The sequence below is a fragment of the Pseudophryne corroboree genome, chromosome 6, assembly GCF_028390025.1.
Source record: "Pseudophryne corroboree isolate aPseCor3 chromosome 6, aPseCor3.hap2, whole genome shotgun sequence".
NCBI lineage: Eukaryota > Metazoa > Chordata > Amphibia > Anura > Myobatrachidae > Pseudophryne > Pseudophryne corroboree.
In genome coordinates, this window is record NC_086449.1 from 378,192,322 (window position 1) to 378,219,897 (window position 27,576).

Below are 27,576 nucleotides of genomic sequence, written 5' to 3' on the forward strand. Positions count from 1 at the left end.
CGGGCAGCCGCCCAAGATGAGCCCACCTTCCTTGTGGAGTGGGCATTGACAGATTTTGGCTGTGGCAGGCCTGCCACAGAATGTGCCAGATGAATTGTGCTACAATTCCAACGAGCAATCGTCTGCTTAGAAGCAGGAGCACCCAGCTTGTTGGGTGCATACAGTATAAACAGCGAGTCAGATTTTCTGACTCCAGCCGTCCTTAAAATATATATATTTTCAATGCTCTGACAACGTCCAGCAACTTGGAATCCTCCAAATCGCTAGTAGCCGCAGGCACCACAATAGGCTGAAACAAAAGTTTTGGAAACTCTTACTGTGCGCAATACAAAGCAGCTAATCCGTAGATCTAAGTGATACACCACTCACTTCACACAATGCAGACAGTAAAATTTGATCAAACAGAAACAGCGCTAAGTATAAAAAAATATCTACTCCCCTGTTCACATATGCGTCTGGTGATCTTCCCAGGTGAGGATTCAATAAACATAAAAGGAAAAAGACAAAATACAAAAAATAGTGTAATACTGTTAACAATATTGCACAAAAATCCCAACACTAATTGGTGAATCCCTGGAATTTCTTTCCACCATTAATCTTCACACACATATATTCTCGGGGTTACCCCCTAATAAGCATTCGCACTGAAGCGTTGATGGTATGAACTACAGATGTTATAGTCCTATGCTGATATTCCACAATATCCTGGGGTTTCTTTGGCACCTCCCTGAAGTTATCCCACCACCTGTGCGGAACTATTTCTTGGGGTTACCCCCTTTTGCAGAAAACTCACAAGAAGGATTTATATTACAAGCCTCTCATAGTGTTTCTCTCTTTAACCGAATCCACCATACAGGACAAGTGTGTCGGGGTGTGTAGAGGGGGGAACCCCGACACACTTGTCCGAGGTGCCAAAGAAACCCCAGGATATTGTGGAATATCAGCATAGGACTATAACATCTGTAGTTCATACCATCAACGCTTCAGTGCGAATGCTTATTAGGGGGTAACCCCGAGAATATATGTGTGTGAAGATTAATGGTGGAAAGAAATTCCAGGGATTCACCAATTAGTGTTGGGATTTTTGTGCAATATTGTTAACAGTATTACACTATTTTTTGTATTTTGTCTTTTTCCTTTTATGTTTATTGAATCCTCACCTGGGAAGATCACCAGACGCATATGTGAACAGGGGAGTAGATATTTTTTTATACTTAGCGCTGTTTCTGTTTGATCAAATTTTACTGACCACAATAGGCTGGTTCAGGTGAAACGCTGATACCACCTTAGGCAGAAAATGAGGACGCGTCCTCAATTCTGCCCTGTCCGAATGGAAAATCAGATATGGGCTTTTATACGATAAAGCCGCCAATTCCGACACTCTCCTGGCTGAAGCCAGGGCCAGTAGCATGGTTACTTTCCATGTAAGATATTTCAAATCTACCGATTTGAGTGGCTCAAACCAATGGGATTTGAGAAAATCCAAAACTACATTGAGATCCCACGGTGCCACTGGGGGCACAACCGGGGGCTGTATATGTAGTACTCCTTTTACAAAAGTCTGGACTTCAGGAACTGAAGCCAATTCTTTCTGGAAGAAAATCGACAGGGCCGAAATTTGAACCTTAATGGACCCTAATTTGAGGCCCATAGATAATCCTGTTTGCAGGAAATGTAGGAATCGACCCAGTTGAAATTCCTCTGTCGGGGCCTTCCTGGCCTCACACCATGCAACATATTTTCTCCAAATGCGGTGATAATGTTGTGCAGTCACCTCCTTCCTGGCTTTGACCAGGGTAGGGATGACCTCTTCCGGAATGCCTTTTTCCCTTAGGATCCGGCGTTCAACCGCCATGCCGTCAAACGCAGCCGCGGTAAGTCTTGGAATAGACACGGTCCCTGCTGAAGCAGATCCCTTCTTAGAGGTAGAGGCCACGGATCTTCCGTGAGCATCTCCTGAAGTTCCGGGTACCAAGTCCTTCTTGGCCAGTCCGGAGCCACTAGTATCGTTCTTACTCCCCTTTGCCGTATAATTCTCAGTACCTTGGGTATGAGAGGCAGAGGAGGGAACACATACACTGACTGGTACACCCATGGTGTTACCAGAGCGTCCACAGCTATTGCCTGAGGGTCTCTTGACCTGGCGCAATACCTGTCCAGTTTTTTGTTGAGGCGGGACGCCATCATGTCCACCATTGGTCTTTCCCAATGGACTACAATCATGTGGAAGACTTCTGGATGAAGTCCCCACTCTCCCGGGTGAAGATCGTGTCTGCTGAGGAAGTCTGCTTCCCAGTTGTCCACTCCCGGGATGAACACTGCTGACAGTGCTATCACATGATTTTCCGCCCAGCGAAGAATCCTTGCAGCTTCTGCCATTGCCCTCCTGCTTCTTGTGCCGCCCTGTCTGTTTACGTGGGCGACTGCCGTGATGTTGTCCGACTGGATCAACACCGGCTGACCCTGAAGCAGAGGTTTTGCCAGGCTTAGAGCATTGTAGATTGCTCTTAGTTCCAGTATATTTATGTGAAGAGACGTTTCCAGGCTTGACCACACGCCCTGGAAGTTTCTTCCTTGTGTGACCGCTCCCCAGCCTCTCAGGCTGGCATCCGTGGTCACTAGGACCCAGTTCTGTATGCCGAATCTGCGGCCCTCTAACAGATGAGCACTCTGCAACCACCATAGCAGAGAGACCCTTGTCCTTGTCGACAATTTTATCCGCTGATGCATCTGCAGATGCGATCCGGACCATTTGTCTAGCAGATCCCACTGAAAAATTCGTGCATGGAATCTGCCGAATGGAATCGCTTCGTAAGAAGCCACCATTTTTCCCAGGACTCTTGTGCATTGATGCACAGACACTGTCCCTGGTTTTAGGAGGTTCCTGACGAGTTCGGATAACTCCCTGGCTTTCTCCTCCGGAAGAAATACCTTTTTCTGAACAGTGTCCAGAATCATCCCTAGGAACAGCAGACGTGACGTCGGGATCAGTTGGGATTTTGGAAAATTCAGAATCCACCCGTGCTGTTGGAGCACTACTTGAGTTAGTGCTACTCCGACCTCCAGCTGTTCTCTGGATCTTGCCCTTATCAGGAGATCGTCCAAGTAAGGGATAATTAATACGCCTTCTCTTCGAAGAAGGATCATCATTTCGGCCATTACCTTGGTAAAGACCCTGGGTGCCGTGGACAATCCAAACGGCAGCGTCTGAAACTGATAATGACAGTTTTGTACCACGAACCTGAGGTACCCTTGGTGTGAAGGGCAAATTGGGACATGAAGGTAAGCATCCTTGATGTCCAAGGACACCATAAAATCCCCTTCTTCCAGATTCGCTATCACTGCTCTGAGTGACTCCATCTTGAACTTGAATTTTTGTATGTACAGGTTCAGAGATTTCAGATTTAGAATAGGTCTTACCGAGCCGTCCAGCTTCGGTACCACAAATAGCGTGGAGTAATACCCCTTTCCCTGTTGTAGAAGGGGTACTGCGTCTTTTTCTGCTGGGAGGGGACTTGAGGTAAAAAGGTGGACTTCCCGGCTGTTGCCGTGGCTACCAAATCCGATAGACCGACCCCAAATAATTCCTCCCCTTTATACGGCAATACTTCCATATGCCGTTTGGAATCCGCATCGCCTGACCACTGTCGTGTCCATAGACTTCTTCTGGCAGATATGGACATCGCACTTACTCTTGATGCCAGAGTGCAGATATCCCTCTGTGCATCTCGCATATAAAGGAATGCATCCTTTAATTGCTCTATAGTCAATAAAATACTGTCCCTATCCAGGGTATCAATATTTTCAGTCAGGGAATCCGACCAAGCCACCCCAGCACTGCACATCCAGGCTGAGGCGATTGCTGGTCGCAGTATAACACCAGTATGTGTGTATATACTTTTTAGAGTATTTTCCAGCCTCCTATCAGCTGGATCCTTGAGGGCGGCCGTATCAGGAGACGGTAACGCCACTTGTTTGGATAAACGTGTGAGCGCCTTGTCCACCCTAGGGGGTGTTTCCCAGCGCGCCCTAACCTCTGGCGGGAAAGGGTATAACGCCAATAACTTCTTTGAAATTAGCAGTTTTTTATCAGGGGTAACCCACGCTTCATCGCACACGTCATTCAATTCCTCTGATTCAGGAAAAACTACAGGTAGTTTTTTCAGACCCCACATAATACCCCTTTTTGTGGTACTTGCAGTATCAGAGATATGCAAAGCCTCCTTCATTGCCGTGATCATATAACGTGTGGCCCTACTGGAAAATACGTTCGTTTCTTCACCGTCGACACTAGATTCGGTGTCCGTGTCTGGGTCTGTGTCGACCGACTGAGGCAAAGGGCGTTTTACAGCCCCTGACGGTGTTTGAGACGCCTGTACAGGTACTAACTGGTTTGCCGGTCGTCTCATGTCGTCAACCGACTTTTGCAGCGTGCTGACATTATCACGTAATTCCATAAACAAAGCCATCCATTCCGGTGTCGACTCCCTAGGGGGTGACATCACCATTACCGGCAATTGCTCCGCCTCCACACCAACATCGTCCTCATACATGTCGACACACACGTACCGACACACAGGGAATGCTCTGATAGAAGACAGGACCCCACTAGCCCTTTGGGGAGACAGAGGGAGAGAGTTTGCCAGCACACACCAAAGCGCTATAATTATATAGGAACAACCTTATATAAGTGTTGTTTCCTTATAGCTGCTTAAATATATATAATATCGCCAAAAAATGCCCCCCCTCTGTTTTTTACCCTGTTTCTGTAGTGCAGTGCAGGGGAGAGCCTGGGAGCCTTCCTAGCAGCGGAGCTGTGTAGGAAAATGGCGCTGTGTGCTGAGGAGATAGGCCCCGCCCCCTATTCCGGCGGGCTCTTCTCCCGGTTTTTCTGAGACCTGGCAGGGGTGAAATACATCCATATAGCCTCATGGACTATATGTGATGTATTCTTTTTAGCCAGAAAGGTATTAACATTGCTGCCCAGGGCGCCCCCCCCAGCGCCCTGCACCCTCAGTGACCGCCGGTGTGAAGTGTGCCTGAGCGCAATGGCGCACAGCTGCAGTGCTGTGCGCTACCTCATGAAGACTGAAAAGCCTTCAGCCGCCGGTTTCTGGACCTCTTCTTACTTCGGCATCTGCAAGGGGGTCGGCGGCGCGGCTCCGGTGACCCATCCAGGCTGTACCTGTGATCGTCCCTCTGGAGCTAGTGTCCAGTAGCCTAAGAAGCAAATCCATCCTGCACGCAGGTGAGTTCACTTCTTCTCCCCTAGGTCCCTCGTTGCAGTGAGCCTGTTGCCAGCAGGACTCACTGAAAATAATAAAACTTATCAAAACTTTTACTCTAAGCAGCTCTTTATGAGAGCCACCTAGATTGCACCCTGCTCGGACGGGCACAAAAACCTAACTGAGGCTTGGAGGAGGGTCATAGGGGGAGGAGCCAGTACACACCACCTAGTGGTCAAACTTTTAAATGTTGTGCCCTGTCTCCTGCGGAGCCGCTATTCCCCATGGTCCTGACGGAGTCCCCAGCATCCACTAGGACGTCAGAGAAATTGATTTACCTGCTGTAGCTGTGGAAACCAGGTCCGTCAGCCCATCCCCAAACAAAACATCACCCTTATAGGGTAGTACTTCCATATGTTTTTTGGAATCCGCATCACCCGTCCATTGGCGAGTCCATAAGGATCTTCTCGCTGAGATAGACATGGCATTGGCCCTAGAAGCTAGCAATCCAATGTCCCTTTGAGCATCCCTCATAAATAAGACTGCGTCTTTTATATGGGCTAGAGTTAAGAATATAGTATCCTTATCCATATTATCAAATTGATCTGTCAGCTCATCTGTCCAAGCTGCAATTGCGCTACACACCCATGCTGACGCAATTGTCGGCCTTAGCACTGCACCTGTATGAGAATAAATACACTTTAAGGTAGTTTCTTGCTTTCTTCCTTAAGGGCCGCTGTGTCAGGAGACGGTAGCGCCACTTTCTTGGACAGGCGCGTCAGGGCCTTGTCCACAGTGGGGGGTGATTCCCAAATCTCCCTGTCCTGCTTAGGGAAGGGGTATGCCGTATAAATTCTTCTGGGGATCTGCGGTCTCTTTTCTGGAGTCTCCCAAGCTTTTCCAAAGAATTAATTTAATTCATGAGATGTGGGAAAGTTAATAATCTGTTTCTTTTCCTTAAACATGTGTACCCTAGTGTCGGGGACCGAGGGTTCATCCTCAATATGCAACACATCCCTTATTGCCACAATCATACACTGAATGGTTTTAGTCACCCTAGGGTGCAATTTTACTTCGTCGTAGTCGACACTGGAATCAGAATCCGTGTCGGTAGTAGTGTCTTGTGTTAAGGCCCCCCCCCCCATCCACTAGTCCGATTTGGGCAGTTTTCTTCAGATTTCGACACATCTGACCGTCATATCTGAAGAAAAGTGTCACATCGGATGGCTCTTCCGATCCGATGCGCACTCCCATGTCAGATATATCTGAACTACAGATCTCTGAGGCTGCCCCAACTATTTATCTGAATCTGAAGAAAACAGGTGCACATCGGATTGTTTTTTTTAACTTCAGATGTATCTGATCAGATTCATCTGAAGTGTCACTTGACTGGCATCTCCCTAGCCACTCCCACCCACCAAGAGGGGGGAACAGCGGCAGCAGCAGCATCAGATCAATCGCATGTAGCATGTGTGCATCAGATATATCTGAAGTGAATGTAATTAAAATTAAAGCCAGGGTCTGATCCAATTCCCGGGACGCTCCCGGGAGAGTTCAAGAGAAATCTGATGCTATCTGCAGTTCAGACAAGTCTGAGTAGTGGATGGCCACCTTTAAGGGACGCTTTTGAGACCCCGACGGGCCCTGTGAGTCGGTCCAATCCGAGGATTGACCCTCTGATGTCCCCCCTAATTCAGCCTTATCAAGCCTTTTATGTAAAGATGCCACACTTGCATTCAACATATGCCACATGTCCATCCAATCCGGAGTCGGCACAACCGACAGGGACACACCACTCATTTGCTCCACCTCCTCCTTGGAGAAGCCTTCCGCCTCAGACATGTCGACACACATGTACCGACACCCCACACACACAGGGATTAACCTATAAGGGGACAAAACCCCAACCAGGCCCTAAGGAGAGACAGAGAGAGAGTATGCCAGCACACACCAGCGCTTAAAAACACTGGAAAAAAATAAGAATTTACTTACCGATAATTCTATTTCTCATAGTCCGTAGTGGATGCTGGGGACTCCGTAAGGACCATGGGGAATAGCGGCTCCGCAGGAGACTGGGCACAGTCTCCTGCGGGGCCGCTATTCCCCATGGTCCTTACGGAGTCCCCAGCATCCACTTAGGACGTTAGAGAAAATAAGAATTTACTTACCGATAATTCTATTTCTCGCAGTCCGTAGTGGATGCTGGGGACTCCGTAAGGACCATGGGGAATAGCGGCTCCGCAGGAGACTGTGCCCAGTCTCCTGCGGAGCCGCTATTCCCCATGGTCCTTACGGAGTCCCCAGCATCCACTTAGGACGTTAGAGAAATATGACCAGATAGCGCTTTTCTATGTATAATATACCAATTCCCACTCACTGCGTCGCTAAGGTGCCCCCCTCCTCTTTTTTCCAGCCTGTGAAGTTCAGCAGGGGAGAGACCAGGGAGCCAGCGTTTTCCTCATGCAGCTTCTGTGGAGAAAATGGCGCTGGTTAGTGCTGAGGATCAAGCCCCGACCACCCGACGGCGGGCTTCGGTCCCAGTGATTATTCAATTAAAATGGCGGGGGATCATAGATTTACTGCCTCCGCAGCCTAATCAATCTGCATGTGCCCAAATGTGAGGTTTATTGCTGCCCAGGGCGCCCCCCCCCCCGCGCCCTGCACCCTTCAGTGCTGCTCTGTGTGTGTGTGACTGGGAGATCTGATGTCTTCTGCCGCCTAAGATGTCGTCTGCCTTCTCATCCGGCTTCTATCTTCGGCATCTGTGAGGAGGACGGCGGCGCGGCTCCGGGACGAACCCCAGGTGAGACCTGTGTTCCGACTCCCTCTGGAGCTAATGGTGTCCAGTAGCCTTAGAAGCAGTGCCCAACTTGACAAGCCAGCTCTGCTTCTCTCTCCTCGGTCCCACGATGCAGGGAGCCTGTTGCCAACAGGACTCCCTGAAAATAAAAAACCTAACAAAATTCTTCTTCAACAGAAAACTCTGGAGAGCTCTCTGCAGTGCACCCATTCTCCTCTGGGCACAAGATCTAACTGAGGTCTGGAGGAGGGGCATAGCGGGAGGAGCCAGTGCACACCCATAGTCAAAGTTCTTTTTAGGTGCCCTATCTCCTGTGGAGCCCGTCTATACCCCATGGTCCTTACGGAGTCCCCAGCATCCTCTAGGACGTAAGAGAAATAAAATTTAGGTTACTAAAAACTGAAAAATTATTTTATCATATATCTAGCTCGTTCTAGAACACAGTATCTAAAATCTGATTGATTACTATGGGCTTCTAAAACCCCCTTAGAACTGGATTGAAACTTTGACAGGAGGAGTCAAACTTTGACAGGAAGAGGTCTGGCAGACCCAAAGCCACAACAAAATCAGGAGACAATTTTCATAGCACTAACAGCTTGCGACTCACAGGACAACAGCTCCAAGCACAGCTTAACACAATGGTCAAAGTGATCAAGTATCAGTTTCAACTGTAAAGAGAAGACTTCAAGCTACAGGTCTTGTAGCTACAAGAAAGCCATTGCTAAGATGGCAAAATAATAAAGAGGCTTGCCTGGGCCATGAACCAAAGCAAGTAAACTACCGAAAACAGGAATAAAAACTTTTAGACCTATAGACCAACATTTTAAAACGTTAGTTCATTGTGCAGGCTTCTTGTTGAAAGGATGGTTCCCCAGTATGTGACAGCAACTGTCAAACATGGAGGAGGAAGCATGATGGTCTACAGCTCTTATGCAGGATCTCGAGTTGGCAACTTGCACAGTGTAACTGGCACTCTGAACCGAAAGGGTTACCACAGCACCATGCAATACCCTCTGGTCTAGCCCTAGTAGGTCAAGGGCTCATCTTACAGCATGATAATGACCCAAAACATTCCTCCAGGCGGGTTTAGTATAAAAAACCTACAATCAAAATCCCGACAAAGGTCAAAATCACAACATTTAAAATACAGACAAGGTCAAAATTCCGACATTTAAAATGTCGACAGGCCAAAAAGTCAACACGAGTTTTTCTTTTGTGTGTGTATGTCGACATGGCCACCGTATAAGTGTACCGTGTCCCCTCGCACACGCTGCGCTCGGCACACTATTCCCCCTCCAGGTCCACTGGGATGGTAAAGTATGAACAAGTCGGTTTCAATGTAAAAAAAAATCATGAAAAATGCATGTCGACTTTTTGACCTGTCAACATTTTAAATGACAGTATTTTGACCTTGTCGATATTTTAAATGTCTGTATTTTGACCATGTTGGGATTTTGACCGTCGGTCAGTGGTTGTCGGGATTTTGATTGTAGGTAAATTGACCGCATCCCCTCCAGGCAATGTCAGAACTACCTTTGAAGAAAAGAAATAGACTACGCTCAAATCATGGAATGGAAAGCAGCCTACAGACATAAACCCCATCAAGCTAGTTTCTCAGGAGTCCAAGTGCGTAATTAGACATAGACAAGGGATCAGAGCAGCACTTGGAGGAGACACATCTATTGAAGATGAGGTAGGAGGTACTGTCGCTCAAATTAGGCATATAGAAAAATATGGGTAATGACGAGGAATACTGAGGGCATACAGACCCACAAACTGTATGTGTTTCACAAGTAGACAGAGCAGAGCCGCAACTACGGGGGGGCACGCGACCTGGGCGCGGAAAAGGAGAGGGTGCCGGCGCGAGGCAGTAAGCTTGGAATTTCAACTAACAGTGCAGGACGGCGCAGGGTTGAAGAGGCGCCGCCCCGCTCCGCTGCACCAAGGACGCGTCCGTAGAGATGCTTCCCGCTTCACATAGGCGCCGCTTCACACACATAATGTGCCAGCTCTGTGTGTGTGTGTTACAGCGCGCTTCAGAAATGGAGAGGAGGGGGCCCTGACTGATATAGAAGATCAGCACTAGAAGTGTGTAAAGGTAGGGAGAGGCAGCTGTATATGTACAATATGTGTGTGTGCAGACAGTGTACTTTAACTTAGTGTGTGTGAGCAGTGCAGTGTAACCGTGTGTGTGTGTGTGTGTGTGTGTGTGTGTGTGTGTGTGTGTGTGTGTGTGTGTGTGTGTGTTGGAACAGTGCAGTGTAAGCCTGTGTGTGTATGTTGTCAACATACACACACAGGGTTATACTGCACTCCTTCAACATTGTTGAAGCAGTGCAGTGTAGCCCTGTTTGTATGTGTGTTGGAGCAGTGAAGTGTAACCCTGTGTGTGTGTGCGCGTGTGCTGGAGCAGTTCAGTGTAACCCTGTGTGTATGTGTGTTGGAGCAGTGCAGTGTAACCCTGTGTGTGTGTGTGCATGTGTTGGAGCAATGCAGTGTAACCCTGTATGTTGAAGCAGTGCAGTGTGTTGGATCAGTGCAGTGTAACCCTGTGTGTGTGTGCATGTGTTGGAGCAGTGCAGTGTAACCCTGTATGTTGAAGCAGTGCAGTGTGTTGGATCAGTGCAGTGTAACCCTGTGTGTGTGTGCATGTGTTGGAGCAGTGCAGTGTAACCCTGTATGTTGAAGCAGTGCAGTGTAACCCTGTGTGTGCGTGTGTTGGAGCAGTGCAGTGTAACCCTGTGTGTGTGTGTGCATGTGTTGGAGCAATGCAGTGTAACCCTGTATGTTGAAGCAGTGCAGTGTGTTGGATCAGTGCAGTGTAACCCTGTGTGTGTGTGCATGTGTTGGAGCAGTGCAGTGTAACCCTGTATGTTGAAGCAGTGCAGTGTGTTGGATCAGTGCAGTGTAACCCTGTGTGTGTGTGCATGTGTTGGAGCAGTGCAGTGTAACCCTGTATGTTGAAGCAGTGCAGTGTAACCCTGTGTGTGCGTGTGTTGGAGCAGTGCAGTGTAACCCTGTGTGTGTGCATGTGTTGGAGCAGTGCAGTGTAACCCTGTGTGTGTGTATGTTGAAGCAGTGCAGTGTAACCCTGTGTGTATGTGTGTTGGAGTGGAAGTGTAATCGTGTGTGTGTGTGTGTGTGTGTGTGTGTGTGTGTGTGTGTGCTGGAGCAGTCCAGTGTTACCTAGTGTGTTTCTGCTGGAGTATTGCAGTGTAACCCTGTGTGTGTGTTCGTGCATGTATGTGGGCTGGAGCAGTTTAGTGTAACGCAGTGTGTGTCTGCTGGAGCAGTGCAGTGTAACCCTGTGTTTGTACTAGAGTAGTGCAGTGTAACCGCGTATGTGTGCGTGTGTGCTGGAGTAGTGCAGTGTAACCCTGTGCGTGTACTGGAGCAGTCCAGTGTACCCGTGTGTGTGTGTGTGTGTGTGTGTGTGTGCTGGAGCAGTCCAGTGTAACACGGTGCATGTGTGTGTACTGGAGCATTGCAGTGTAACCTACTGTGTGTGTCTGCTGGAGCAGTGCAGAGTAACTCTGTGTGTGGGTGTACTGGAGCAGTGCAGCGTAACCCGGTGTTGTGTGTGTATGCTGAAGTACCCGGGGTGGGTACTTCATTTGTATGTATAGGAGGGGTGTATTTAACCACAGTATACTGGGGTATGTGCATATACAGGGGCACATATATATGTTTATTTTGGTAGTATGTGTATATTCAGGGGCTGTGTAGATTTGTAGATATGGGGGGGCGCCAAATGACTGCCTTGCCCCGGGTGACAGAAACTCTAGTTTCGGCCCTGGACAGAGAATACATAAATTGCAGAAAAACTATCACTTGCAAGGTAGGTGCAGTGTTTGCAAGTATTCGAAACAGCTGAACATCCCAAATATAGGTATTGGATACCTTAAAATAGATTTTTACAGATAGAAAAAATAAAAAAAAGGAGATTTATGGTAAGAACTTACCCTTGTTAAATCTCTTTCTGCGAGGTACACTGTATTCCACAGGGTATAACATCGGGGGTGTAGAGTAGGGTATCAGATTTGGGTGCCTGGTCTTGTAGGTCCTCCTATCTGATTTTTCACCGTAACCGGGCAGTTCTTCGAACGCGCCCTGGTTATCTACCTAAGGTGGTGTCTTCTTTCCACCTTAACCAGGAGATTGTGGTTCCGGCCTTTTTATTTTCGGATTTATCCTCCAAAGAGCGGTCTTTGGATGTGGTACGGACTCTCCGTACCTATGTGAAGAGGACAGCCTCCATTAGGAAGTCTGATTTTCTCTTTGCACTGTTTGGTTTTCACAAACGTGGCTGGCCTGCTAACAAGCAGACCTTGGCCAGATGGATCAGAATGGTGATTGCACATGCTTATGTACAGGCTGGCCTTCCAGCTCCTGCTACCATCAAAGCCCATTCTACTCGGTCTGTTGGACCTTCTTGGGCGGCCCGCCACCGTGGCCCACCATGACGCACTTAGCTTCTGTGGGATGGTATGGCATTAGCCGCTGATACCTTCTCCTGTTGTGAGAATGTGGTGTACGTGGCTACTAACAGCTGTTGTCTCTTTTGCCTGCTACTGCATTTGACTGGTTAACGAAACTGAGCTCCTGTGCACGGAGGTGGGGTTATAGAGGAGGCGGCGCTGAGCATCTTGGGAACAGTCAAAGCTTTTAGCCTGTTGGTGCCTCGGATCAAGATCCTACTCTACACCCCCAATGTTATTCCCTGTGGAATACCAGTGTACCCCGCTGCAGAAATGTACATTTTCAAAATTAAGTATGTATTTTCAATAGTTCTTTACCTTTGTAGAAGAACAAGCACGCTGGGAAGGAGACATTCATTTTGAGCGCCAAATTTTGCCAAAGCGCTAACAGCAGCTGAAAAAACAAAGATACTATTTTCAAATGTTAAGAAAAACAAGAACATTGGTTACAAAATGCCATAAGTACAATGTATAAATACATAATCAATCTATCAAAAATACTATTCTATTTATTTTGTATAGCCCCATATTACACAGCACGGTACAGAGAGATTGTTTGTCACACACACTAGTCTGTACCCCATTGTGGCATAGTTGTAGATTAAATGATGACCAGCACAATAAGGACAGACCATTCCACAAGTACTAAAGCTGGGCATACACTATACAATTATCTGGCAGACCATCTGTCCAATCTGGCTGATTGTAAAGAATGGGAGCAAATGACAATCGACCATTTGCTCCCAAACACTGGAAAACTAACAAAACAGTCATTCAGACAAATAGGTTATAGCAGTGGTTCTCAAATTGTGTGCCTAGGCACCCTGGGGTGCCTTGGGGTACTTGCAGAGGTACCCTGGGTTGGTGGTCCAGGACCAATTCAAATCATTTATGGTCAATGTAATAGGCAAAACCAGTGCTGGTGGCTGCCAATCAAGTGTGTGGACAAACAATAGTGAATCCTGTCCCTCACCACATAACTAAACCTAATGTGAATACACACTGAGCGATACGGTTGTCAATATCGACAATTTTTACCCTCCTGAGTGATATTGTTTACAATACTGCTCAGTGTGTATACTGCGAGCGATACCCGATGCGCACTCCCTGGGGCATTAATAACTCCTGCTGTCCGCTGTGCATGCAGCTCAATCTGACTAGATCGTCAGGAGCTGCATGTTCGGGCCAGCTGCGGAATAACGTCACTATGCGATATCACATAGTGTGTATGCACAATGTCGGCGGCCCGGGAGGGGAAGGGAAACACTAGACGATATCACTCATGGAGGGTATTGCATAGTGTGTACCCACCTTAAGGATGATATATAAGTACAATATACTTAATTTAATTCTATATTTTTAAATAAGAATTTTTTGGCTTAGGGGTACCGTGAAAAATATTGTAATACTCTAGGAAGCTATGTTTCAAAAGAGTTTGGGAACCACTGGGTTATAGCTTTAATTTAAGTAATTTGTCTGAAAGGCTGGTTTCCAGTGTTTGGTGGCAATATTCGATAGTCATTTGCTCCCATACATTAACAGATTTTCATTTCAATAAGTCAGATTGGACAGATGGTCTGCCAGATAATTGTATAGTGTATGTCCAGCTTAAGAAGTAAAATAATATCGCCCCTGCAAACATTTCATTAAGCTCATCACTTTAATTAAATTTCAGTTTAACAGTTTAGTAGACTAGACCATATTACACAACAATTCAGTTTTAACAGTGGACAACAGAGGTCTAGCTTATCATTTCTTAGTGCTGGAAGCTAATCATTTTAAATCTTGCTTTCAGCCAAATGAGAATAAACAGAGTAATCAAAAAAGATATACGCAAATCATCTTATTAGCTGGGAGGATATAAAATGATAGAATTTTTACTTAACATGTTAAACGCTTTGCTCTGAATCCAAACTGCGGTCAGGGAATGAACAATGCATCCGCCGCCATTGCCCCCGCATCCTGGAACAATATGGAAGCTTGTGATTGCACCTTGACGCCATGAGGTCAATGCATGGAGTGCCCCAACATTAGTCCAGCTGTTGGAACACATCTGGGTAAAGGGCCCATTCCCCAGGGTGAAGATCCTGGCGACTGAGATAGTCAACCTCCCAACTGTCTTCTCTGGGAATGAACATGTTGAAAATCACTAGACCATTTTTAGGCAGAGGAGCTTCCTGGCGAGACCACAACAGAAACTGAGCGTGTAGAACCACGGCCTACCCAGCCCTTTAAGGGCACTACACACTGGCCGATTGGCTGCTGAAGTGCCCGGCGGCCGCTAAGGCCGACCCGGCGGCGGGGGGAGGGGTGACGGGGGAGTGAAGTTTCTTCTCTTCCCCCGTCACCCGGCCCCATAGCCCTGCATGATAATATGGCTTGCAGGCATAAACGAGCCGGCACCAACGATGAACGAGCGCAGGGCCACACATCGTTCATCATTAGTGCATACACACTGAAAGAAATGAACGATATCTCGTTCATTAATGAATAAGATCGTTCATATCTTTCAGTGTAACCGGCCAGTGTGTAGGGCCCATTAGACTGGCGCCTATGGTTTCCAGAATCCAATCCTAGATCACATCAGGATTGCCCACCTCAACTTGATTGGCATTTCAAGTTGATTGGCATTTAACCACCAGAGAAGGGAGAAAGAAGTCTGAGGGGAGAAACAAACAAGCCGGTGTAACTGAAGGTGAGACCCTGAACACTGGGACAGCAAATCCAGTTGAAAAGTTTGAGAATTAAATCTGCCAAATTGGATTGCCTCGAAAGAAGTTATCATTTTCCCCAGCAAGCAGATGCATACATAAACTGACACCAACAGATTTCCGAGAACCATCCCGAGCATGGATTTGATTGCTTGGATCTCGTCCAGAGAAAGAAAAACAGTCTTCAAGGACGTGTCAAAAACCATGCCCAGGAAAAGAAGCTGCTGGGAAGGTACCATGACAAACCACCTGTGGGTAATTAGAACGAGATGTGTCAAGATCACCTGATTCATCAGTGTATCCGCCGACGGTGCCCTGATAAGGTCTTCGATGTAGGGAACAATGGTTACTCCCTGGGATCGAAAGTGAGCTATCATCAACTTTGTGAACAACCTGAGTGCAGATGAAAGGTCCTAGAATTAAAAGTGGGAGTCCAGAATTGAGAATCGCAGGAATGCTGGATGAGGCTCCCTAGAGTGTAGGTAAGCATCCCAAATATCCAAGGATACCAGAAACTCCTCAGGTTCCATGCCCGCGATTGCCGAGTATAAGGATTCCACCTTGAACCTGTGAAAAGCCATATAAACATTTAAAGATTTGGGATTCAAAATAATCCGGACTGAACCATCTGGCTTCAGACCACCAAAAGTTTTGGAAACCTCCCCTCCTGAATTCGCTGATGAACAGGGATTATGACCACCACTTAGGAAGCAAGGAGTTTGTCCTCCGCCTGTTGTAAAGCCTTCCGCTTTTGCAAAGAGATCAGAAGGTCGGCGGTGAAAGACTAAACAGGTGGAGAGGTTTATTTTGTACTCCCCCTGAACAAGATTTTCAACCCAAATGCCGGAACAAATTTGAAACCAAACATCTTTAAAAATAAACAGTTGAGTGCTAATCGTAAGAGTCCCAGGTTGGGCTTCAGATCTGGATGGCAGAGAGGACTGGACTGATGCCTCCAGGACTTCCCTCCTCTGGCAGCTAATAAGGCTCCTCTCGGGTTGCAGCAAAACATGGACCCAAATAGGACCATCGGTCGGGAAGCCGCTGATGAAGAGGGCAAGAAAGTACTCTTATCCCCTGTAGCAAGGGCAGTCATCTTTTCCAGCTCCGGGCAAAATAGCACATTCCCAGAAAATGGAAGTGCCTCCACAGTATGTTTGGACTCCGCTTCCGCCTGCCAAGCCCTGAGCCACAAGGCATGATGAGTGGTCACTGCCAAAGCAGAATTTCCCGAATATGCCTGTCTGCATCAAGTGCCGTGTCCCCAAGATACACTGCAGATTCCATGATATGTTTTGCTAAAGAAATCAGCTCAACTTGGATTGAAACCAGTAGACTAACTGCTCAGTACATTTTTTTAATGTTTTGTAACCCAAGTGGCCACCAGTATCGTCTGGAGAGAGATTCCAGCCGCCGAGTAAATAAATTTAAAAGGTAAAGTTCAGTTTCCTATCCAACCCATCTCGAAGGAAAGTGGTACCTGGAAACGGAGTAGTCATCCTGTTAAATAGATGGTAAATGGATGGTTCATCAAAGGACAGAAATTCCCACATGGACTTGTCTTCAGAAAGAGTAGAGAGCAATTAAGAGCCTGTACCATCTGGAACTTCTTATCCAGATGTTTTCAGGCGGCTGACAACTGTTCTGAGGGGAAGAGGGAAAACTCACCAAAATATTTTTCGTTCTCTTAAAAAGTGAAGTCTCCTTAGATTCCACCACGTCGGAACTCGAGAGCTTAAGCACATGGCAGACTGACTTTATCAAAAGCTTCCACGTCTTGTGCATCAGTACATAGCACCTCTGGGAGAGAGGCAACCTCATTGAGAACCTCCCTTCCTACTCCTGAGAAGAGGAATTCGAATCAGAGTCCTCACCAGACTGTAGAAATGACTGTCTCTTTTGGGATGGTCATCTGACAGAACTGTCCGAACTCCTAGAAGAGGATTCTAACATCTGTTTCAGAGAGGAAAAAACTTGGACTAAACCCTGTTTGGAGTGCGCAAATTCCTGGCTCCACTTTCTGAGAGGATAGAACAGGACCTAAAGAAGGACCAGCCCCCTGGTCCAACACTTCACTATTGTAGGGAGACCTGGCTTGAGGCAGTCAACTGCTGAGACAATTCAGACATTGCTCCCACCTGCGTAGACACCCAGGACGGTGGATCCGCTGGCGGATGAACTAACACGCTAGCCTGACTCACAGGCATTGCACACAGCCCCCCAATCTAATCGTGCATGTAAAAATGTCTTCTTACATTTAGTGCATGCAACACCTTTCCATGGTGAGAAAAGGGAAGGGACAGTGGAGACATACAGGAGGCACTACACACAAGTAAATGTTGAACACAAAATGCAGCAAAAGAATATATAATTAACCAATAGATATACTGTATACTGTAAGATACAGAGAACAAACTAACACCCGGCTCCCTCGGGCACCTAATATAAATGGAGACCGGTGGAGTATTGAGGGGGAGGAGCCAACTTCAAAATTTAAAGTTCCAGGCTCCCCTCATCACCCGTCTATATCCCCAATGTAACCTACAGTTATGCAAGTGGCTCAGTATTTTACTTAGTGCCCTCACAGTGGTCCTGTTCCGGGATCCGGTCTGAAGATCGACAGTGCCTAGTTCGACAATGTTTAGATCGACAGTCACTAGGTCGACGTTTTCAAGGTCGACAGGGTTTCTAGGTCGACATGCAGAATAATATATACCAAGTATATATTGATGGGTGCTAAAATGGGATGCCCTTCTTAGCAGCTGTATAATGGGGGGTAGTCAATCCCCCAGCAATAGAAAATGGAAAAATGGAAAACAGCACTGACAAAGATAATAATAAAATTGACAATTTAATGTGCTAAAAGTACATTAACCATAAATATACTCCCTATATTAGGTAGTGAATGTAGGCATAAAAAATCCAATACACTTTATAGACTGCTAGTAGATTGACCGAGACTGTTATCTTAAAGTGGAGTGGACAGTTCACAATTTAGTGCAAAGGGTACGCAAATGTCCATATATATGGTGTTACCAGCTTTGTGTTCCTAAATGGTGGGTCCGTAGCAATGGTTCCTAAGTATAGCGAGGTTCCAAGCATTTGTAGCGAAGTCCCTGGTTCACATGGCAACTTCCTATGGTTGATGCACTGGTACCTTGGTGGTTTGCTTTCCAATAAATACTCCAAGCTCCTGGCAATTGGAGCCAAAGTTCCACAAGTCTCAGTCAAGTGTAGCGTTTGCAATCTCGCTGACGCGTTTCGCTGCTCCAGGCAGCTTTGTCAAAGATCTTTCTAGGTTGACATGTTCTAGGTCGACAGGTCAAAAGGTCGACATGAGCTTTTCATGTTTTTTCTTTTTTTTTACTTTTTCATACTTCACAATCCACGTGGACTACGATTGGGAATAGTAATCTGTGTCGAGCACGAGGGGACACGGTGCACTAATTGGGCTTCCCGGTCACTGTACGGACAAAACGACCAAAAAAAAAACACCACACACAAAAAACTCATGTCGACCTTTTGACCTGTCGACCTAGAAACCCTGTCGACCTAGTGACTGTCGACCTATAGTGGTCGACCTAAACACTGTCGACTTAATGATCCACACCCCCTGTTCCAGGCAGTGGATCAAATGCAGAAAAGAAAATACGGCACTCTCAAAATAATACAAACAGGCAGCAAGAACGAGCCAATGTTTCAATACATTGTTTCACATTATCATTGAGAAACCCAAGTGCCGCCCTTTCCTCGTTATATATATATATATATATATATATATATATTATTCTACACAGGAGCTATATATATTCTCAAAACTTCGTTACCTGCTCTGACAGCCTCATTCTCCAACACTACTCTGTTGAAGATGAAACGGATATATTTGGATGGGGTAGGTGTGCGTGGACCTTCTTTGCCCAACAAGTGTAGTATCTTGGTGGCAAGCACTGTGTGTTCACAATCCTCAATGAACTCGCATAAATGGGCAAGTCCAGACTCTTTACTATCCGGGTTCTGCTCTATAATACTGATGATGCAGTCCACAATAGCTCGTTTGTATTCAAAACCCCCCTGCAAAGAGAACAAAACATAAGCAAGTCATAAGTATTCAAATTAAATTAACTAAAACTATATTAACACAGACAACAGACTGAAACACATATGAAATAAACACACACTGTAACCCCCACTGAAATTGGGCCCCACTGTATTATAGACAATCCTTGTTTTATTAACTTAGAACTTATCCTTGATTCCAAACTGTCAAAATTACAAAATGATTCAAATGTTACAAGAGACCATGCACAGTTCAGTGGGTGAATTTTTAAGAATAGGTTTCATTTTACTAAACATTGCAAAAAAAAATAAGAATTTACTTACCGATAATTCTATTTCTCGTAGTCCGTAGTGGATACTGGGGACTCCGTCAGGACCATGGGGATTAGCGGCTCCGCAGGAGACAGGGCACAAAAGTAAAAGCTTTAGGATCAGGTGGTGTGCACTGGCTCCTCCCCCTATGACCCTCCTCCAAGCCTCAGTTAGGATACTGTGCCCGGACGAGCGTACACAATAAGGAAGGATTTTGAATCCCGGGTAAGACTCATACCAGCCACACCAATCACACTGTACAACCTGTGATCTGAACCCAGTTAACAGCATGATAACAGCGGAGCCTCTGAAAAGATGGCTCACAACAATAATAACCCGATTTTTGTAACAATAACTATGTACAAGTATTGCAGACAATCCGCACTTGGGATGGGCGCCCAGCATCCACTACGGACTACGAGAAATAGAATTATCGGTAAGTAAATTCTTATTTTCTCTGACGTCCTAAGTGGATGCTGGGGACTCCGTCAGGACCATGGGGATTATACCAAAGCTCCCAAACGGGCGGGAGAGTGCGGATGACTCTGCAGCACCGAGTGAGAGAACTCCAGGTCCTCCTCAGCCAGGGTGTGCCCCTGACCAAGTAGCAGCTCGGCAAAGTTGTAAAGCCGAGACCCCTCGGGCAGCCGCCCAAGATGAGCCCACCTTCCTTGTGGAATGGGCATTTACATATTTTGGCTGTGGCAGGCCTGCCACAGAATGTGCAAGCTGAATTGTACTACACATCCAACTAGCAATCGTCTGCTTAGAAGCAAGAGCACCCAGTTTGTTGGGTGCATACAGGATAACAGCAAGTCAGTTTTCCTGACTCCAGCCGTCCTGGAAACCTATATTTTCAGGGCCCTGACAACATCTAGCAACTTGGAGTCCTCCAAGTCCCTAGTAGCCGCAGGTACCACAATAAGCTGGTTCAGGTGAAACGCTGACACCACCTTATGGAGAAACTGGGGACGAGTCCGCAGCTCTGCCCTGTCCGAATGGACAATCAGATATGGGCTTTTGTGAGACAAAGCCGCCAATTCTGACACTCGCCTGGCCGAGGCCAGGGCCAACATCATGGTCACTTTCCATGTGAAATATTTCAAATCCACAGATTTGAGCGGTTTAAACCAATGTGATTTGAGGAATCCCAGAACTACGTTGAGATCCCACAGTGCCACTGGAGGCACAAAAGGGGGTTGTATATGCAGTACTCCCTTGACAAACTTCTGGACTTCAGGAAGTGAAGCCAATTCTTTCTGGAAGAAAATCGACAGGGCCGAAATTTGAACCTTAATGGACCCCAATTTGAGGCCCATAGACACTCCTGTTTGCAGGAAATGCAGGAATCGACCGAGTTGAAATTTCTTCGTGGGGCCTTCCTGGCCTCACACCACGCAACATATTTTTGCCACATGTGGTGATAATGTTGTGCGGTCACCTCCTTCCTGGCTTTGACCAGGGTAGGAATGACCTCTTCCGGAATGCCTTTTTCCCTTAGGATCCGGCGTTCAACCGCCATGCCGTCAAACGCAGCCGCGGTAAGTCTTGGAACAGACATGGTACTTGCTGAAGCAAGTCCCTTCTTAGCGGCAGAGGCCATGAGTCCTCTGTGAGCATCTCTTGAAGTTCCGGGTACCAAGTCCTTCTTGGCCAATCCGGAGCCACGAGTATAGTTCTTACTCCTCTACGTCTTATAATTCTCAGTACCTTAGGTATGAGAAGCAGAGGAGGGAACACATACACCGACTGGTACACCCACGGTGTTACCAGAACGTCCACAGCTATTGCCTGAGGGTCTCTTGACCTGGCGCAATACCTGTCCAGTTTTTTGTTCAGGCGGGACGCCATCATGTCCACCTTTGGTCTTTCCCAACGGTTCACAATCATGTGGAAGACTTCCCGATGAAGTCCCCACTCTCCCGGGTGGAGGTCGTGCTGAGGAAGTCTGCTTCCCAGTTGTCCACTCCCGGAATGAACACTGCTGACAGTGCTAACACATGATTTTCCGCCCAGCGAAGAATCCTTGCAGTTTCTGCCATTGCCCTCCTGCTTCTTGTGCCGCCCAGTCTGTTTACGTGGGCGACTGCCGTGATGTTGTCCCACTGGATCAATACCGGCTGACCTTGAAGCAGAGGTCTTGCTAAGCTTAGAGCATTGTAAATTGCTCTTAGCTCCAGTATATTTATGTGGAGAGAAGTCTCCAGACTTGATCACACTCCCTGGAAATTTTTTCCTTGTGTGACTGCTCCCCAGCCGTTCAGGCTGGCATCCGTGGTCACCAGGACCCAGTCCTGAATGCCGAATCTGTGGCCCTTTAGTAGATGAGCACTCTGCAGCCACCACAGAAGAGACACCCTTGTCCTTGGAGACAGGGTTATCCGCTGATGCATCTGAAGATGCGATCCGGACCATTTTTCCAGCAGATCCCACTGAAAAGTTCTTGCGTGAAATCTGCCGAATGGAATCGCTTCGTAAGAAGCCACCATTTTTCCCAGGACCCTTGTGCAATGATGCACTGACACTTTTCCTGGTTTTAGGAGGTTCCTGACTAGCTCGGATAACTCCCTGGCTTTCTCCTCCGGGAGAAACACCTTTTTCTGGACTGTGTCCAGAATCATCCCTAGGAACAGCAGACGTGTCGCTGGAGACAGCTGCGATTTTGGAATATTTAGAATCCACCCGTGCTGTCGTAGAACTACTTGAGATAGTGCTACTCCGACCTCCAACTGTTCTCTGGACCTTGCCCTTATCAGGAGATCGTCCAAGTAAGGGATAATTAAGACGCCTTTTCTTTGAAGAAGAATCATCATTTCGGCCATCACCTTGGTAAAGACCCGGAGTGCCGTGGACAATCCAAACGGCAGCGTCTGAAACTGATAGTGACAGTTTTGTACCACGAACCTGAGGTACCCTTGGTGAGAAGGGCAAATTGGGACATGGAGGTCCTGGTTCGCTATCACTGCTCTGAGTGACTCCATCTTGATTTGAACCTTTGTATGTAAGTGTTCAAATATTTCAGATTTAGAATAGGTCTCACCGAGCCGTCTGGCTTCAGTACCACAATATAGTGTGGAATAATACCCCTTTCCTTGTTGTAGGAGGGGTACTTTGATTATCACCTGCTGGGAATACAGCTTGTGAATTGTTTCCAATACTGCCTCCCTGTCGGAGGGAGACGTTGGTAAAGCAGACTTCAGGAACCTGCGAGGGGGAGACGTCTCGAACTTCCAATCTGTACCCCTGGGATACTACTTGTAGGATCCAGGGGTCCACTTGCGAGTGAGCCCACTGCGCGCTGAAACTCTTGAGACGACCCCCCACCGCAGCTGAGTCTGCTTGTACGGCCCCAGCGTCATGCTGAGGACTTGGCAAAAGCGGTGGAGGGCTTCTGTTCCTGGGAATGGGCTGCCTGCTGCAGTCTTCTTCCCTTTCCTCTATCCCTGGGCAGATATGACTGGCCTTTTGCCTGCTTGCCCTTATGGGGACGAAAGGACTGAGGCTGAAAAGACGGTGTCTTTTTCTGCTGAGATGTGACTTGGGGTAAAAAAAGGTGGATTTTCCAGCTGTTGCCGTGGCCACCAGGTCCGATGGACCGACCCCAAATAACTCCTCCCCTTTATACGGCAATACTTCCATGTGCCGTTTGGAATCTGCATCACCTGACCACTGTCGTGTCCATAAACATCTTCTGGCAGATATGGACATCGCACTTACTCTTGATGCCAGAGTGCAAATATCCCTCTGTGCATCTCGCATATATAGAAATGCATCCTTTAAATGCTCTATAGTCAATAAAATACTGTCCCTGTCAAGGGTATCAATATTTTCAGTCAGGGAATCCGACCAAGCCACCCCAGCGCTGCACATCCAGGCTGAGGCGATCGCTGGTCGCAGTATAACACCAGTATGTGTGTATATACTTTTTAGGATATTTTCCAGCCTCCTATCAGCTGGCTCCTTGAGGGCGGCCGTATCTGGAGACGGTAACGCCACTTGTTTTGATAAGCGTGTGAGCGCCTTATCCACCCTAAGGGGTGTTTCCCAACGCGCCCTAACTTCTGGCGGGAAAGGGTATAACGCCAATAATTTTCTATCGGGGAAAACCCACGCATCATCACACACTTCATTTAATTTATCTGATTCAGGAAAAACTACAGGTAGTTTTTTCACACCCCACATAATACCCTCTTTTGTGGTACTTGTAGTATCAGAAATATGTAACACCTCCTTCATTGCCCTTAACATGTAACGTGTGGCCCAAATGGAAAATACGTTTGTTTCTTCACCGTCGACACTGGAGTCAGTGTCCGTGTCTGTGTCGACCGACTGAGGTAAATGGGCGTTTTAAAGCCCCTGACGGTGTTTGAGACGCCTGGACAGGTACTAATTGGTTTGCCGGCCGTCTCATGTCGTCAACCGACCTTGCAGCGTGTTGACATTATCACGTAATTCCCTAAATAAGCCATCCATTCCGGTGTCGACTCCCTAGAGAGTGACATCACCATTACAGGCAATTGCTCCGCCTCCTCACCAACATCGTCCTCATACATGTCGACACACACGTACCGACACACAGCACACACACAGGGAATGCTCTGATAGAGGACAGGACCCCACTAGCCCTTTGGGGAGACAGAGGGAGAGTTTGCCAGCACACACCAAAACGCTATAATTATACAGGGACAACCTTTATATAAGTGTTTTTCCCTTATAGCATCTTAATATATATATAATCATATCGCCAAATAAGTGCCCCCCCTCTCTGTTTTAACCCTGTTTCTGTAGTGCAGTGCAGGGGAGAGCCTGGGAGCCTTCCCACCAGCATTTCTGTGAGGGAAAATGGCGCTGTGTGCTGAGGAGAATAGGCTCCGCCCCCTTTTCGGCGGGCTTCTTCTCCCGTTTTTCTGAGACCTGGCAGGGGTTAAATACATCCATATAGCCCCAGGGGCTATATGTGATGTATCTTTTAGCCAGTATAGGTATTTCATTGCTGCCCAGGGCGCCCCCCCCAGCGCCCTGCACCCTCAGTGACCGCTGGTGTGAAGTGTGCTGACAACAATGGCGCACAGCTGCAGTGCTGTGCGCTACCTCATGAAGACTGAAAAGTCTTCTGCCGCCGGTTTCTGGACCTCTTCACTCTTCGGCATCTGCAAGGGGGTCGGCGGCGCGGCTCTGGGACCGGACTCCATGGCTGGGCCTGTGTTCGATCCCTCTGGAGCTAATGGTGTCCAGTAGCCTAAGAAGCCAATCCATCCTGCACGCAGGTGAGTTCACTTCTTCTCCCCTAAGTCCCTCGTAGCAGTGAGCCTGTTGCCAGCAGGACTCACTGAAAATAAAAAACCTAACAAAACTTTTACTCTAAGCAGCTCTTTAGGAGAGCCACCTAGATTGCACCCTTCTCGGCCGGGCACAAAAATCTAACTGAGGCTTGGAGGAGGGTCATAGGGGGAGGAGCCAGTGCACACCACCTGATCCTAAAGCTTTTACTTTTGTGCCCTGTCTCCTGCGGAGCCGCTAATCCCCATGGTCCTGACGGAGTCCCCAGCATCCACTTAGGACGTCAGAGAAATAGGAATTTAATACCTACCGGTAATTCCTTTTCTCGTAGTCCGTAGGGGAGACTGGGAAACATAGTTCCCATGGGGTATAGATCGGGTACAATGGAGCCTGACACTTTAAGAAATCATTAGTGTGTGCTGACTCCTCCCCTCTATGCCCCCCCCTGCAGACTCAGTCTAGGAAAACTGTGCCCGAGGAGATGGACATATTTTGAGAGAAGGATAATAGGATTTTAATTACCTAGCGGTAAATCCTTTTCTCGTAGTCGGTAGAGGATGCTGGGGTCCAAATTAGTCCCATGGGGTATAGACGGGTCCACTAGGAGCCATTGGCACTTTAAGAGTTTGAGAGTGTGGGCTGGCTCCTCCCTCTATGCCCCTCCTACCAGACTCAGTTTAGAAAATGTGCCCGGAGGAGCTGGTCACAGCTAGGGGAGCTCTCCATACTTTCTCTAGTAAAGTTATTTTTTAGAGTTTATTATTTTACAGGGAGGCTGTTGGCAACAGCCTCCCTGCTTCGTGGGTCTAAGGGGGGAGGGTGGGGGGAGTAGTGTCTGCCCTGCGGGGTCTGAGCCACTGTCTCCGCTGACAGGACACTGAGCTCCTGAGGAGATCGAACGTTCCCCGCCACAGGGTATCGCTCACCCCGGCAGCATGCCGCCACCCCCAGAGCCAGAAGATCAGTGGCGAGTTAGTCACCAGCTCCCCTTGCAAGCGGGGAGCCGGTGTGAAGATGGCGGCAACAGGATATGGAGCGCGGGGCTCAGCGGTACATAGTGCGGCGCTGTGAGGGGCGCCCTGAGCCAACGCCTACACTGACCTCCAAGCCTGTCAGAGTCCCAGGATCGCTGCCAGCATAATTCCTCAGGCCAGTATAATCTCCAGAAGAGCGGGAAGACAGCGCCATTAAGGGGGCGGAGCTTCTCAGAGCAGACACAGCAGCGTTCAGTGCCATTTTCCTGCCTGAAGAAGTGCTGTCAGTGAGCGCTGTCCCTCCAATCCACCCACCCAAATCTTGTGTGTCCTAAGAGCTGTGTCATTCTTTCTAGATAGAAGTGATTTGAGTGAATCACTTAAGGATTTTATCCTGGAGGGGATTGAGTTTATAAATAATTATTTTGTGTTTGATGGTACCTTTTACCTGCAGATTCTCGGGACAGCCATGGGTACCAGGTTCGCACCCCAGTAAATGGTTCTGGACACAGAACAGAAAAAAGTATTTCTCCCGCAGGAGAAAGCCAAGGAGCTGTCATCTCTAGTCAGAGACCTCCTGAAACCAAAACAGGTATCGGTGCATCACTGCACACGAGTCCTGGGAAAAATGATAGCTTCTTACGAAGCAGAATTCCATTCGGCAGGTTCCATGCAAGAACCTTTCAGTGGGACCTCTTGGACAAGTGGTCGGGATCGCATCTTCAGATGCATCGGCTGATAACCCTGTCTCCAAGGACCAGGGTATCTCTACTGTGGTGGCTGCAGAGTGCTCATCTTCAAGAGGGCCGCAGATTCGGCATACAGGACTGGGTCCTGGTAACCACGGATGCCAGCCTTCGAGGCTGGGGGGCAGTCACACAGGGAAGAAATTTCCAAGGACTTTGGTCAAGTCAGGAGTCGTCCCTACACATAAATATTCTGGAACTGAGGGCCATTTACAATGCCCTAAGTCTGGCAAGGCCTCTGCTTCAAAACCAGCCGGTACTGATCCAATCAGACAACATCACGGCAGTCGCCCATGTAAACCGACAGGGCGGCACAAGAAGCAGGATGGCGATGGCAGAAGCCACAAGGATTCTCCGATGGGCGGAAAATCACGTCTTAGCACTGTCAGCAGTGTTCAGTTACCTTAAGGTCTATTGGGGAATAGACGGGCTCCGCAGGAGACTGGGCACTCTAAAAGAAAGATTAGGTACTATCTGGTGTGCACTGGCTCCTCCCACTATGACCCTCCTCCAGACCTCAGTTAGGATACTGTGCCCGGAAGAGCTGACACAATAAGGAAGGATTTTGAATCCCGGGTAAGACTCATACCAGCCACACCAATCACACCGTATAACTCGTGATACCATATCCAGTTAACAGTATGAAACATAACTGAGCCTCTCAACAGATGGCTCATAACAATAACCCTTTAGTTAACAATAACTATGTACAAGTATTGCAGACAATCCGCACTTGGGATGGGCGCCCAGCATCCACTACGGACTACGAGAAATAGATTTACCGGTGAGTAAAATCTTATTTTCTTTTTCATCCACTAGGGGTCACTGGAGTACTCTAGGGACGTACCAAAGTTTCCCCCCTTGGCGGGAGAGCTGTTTGGCACCTGTAACACTAGACGGCCAGGCACCTGTAACACTAGACGGCCAAAGCTAGATGCTGATGCCGCAAAAATATCAAACCTGTAAAAGCGCACAAACATGTGCACTGAAGACC

General features: G+C 47.7%; 1 protein-coding gene across 2 annotated transcripts in view; it reads right to left on the minus strand.

The window, feature by feature from the left end:
• COPG2 (COPI coat complex subunit gamma 2) overlaps window positions 1-27,576 on the minus strand; it is a 156,760-nt gene that overhangs the window by 35,282 nt on the left and 93,902 nt on the right. For both annotated transcript variants that reach the window (XR_010179341.1, XM_063926754.1), the window contains exons 14-15: window positions 19,042-19,285; window positions 12,822-12,897 (exon numbers count right to left, since the gene is read on the minus strand). Coding sequence is in view for 1 of the 2 variants with exons in the window: in XM_063926754.1 (XP_063782824.1) it covers window positions 12,822-12,897; window positions 19,042-19,285 (320 nt within the window). In the remaining variant the exon portion in view is untranslated. The remainder of the gene's footprint in view (window positions 1-12,821; window positions 12,898-19,041; window positions 19,286-27,576) is intronic.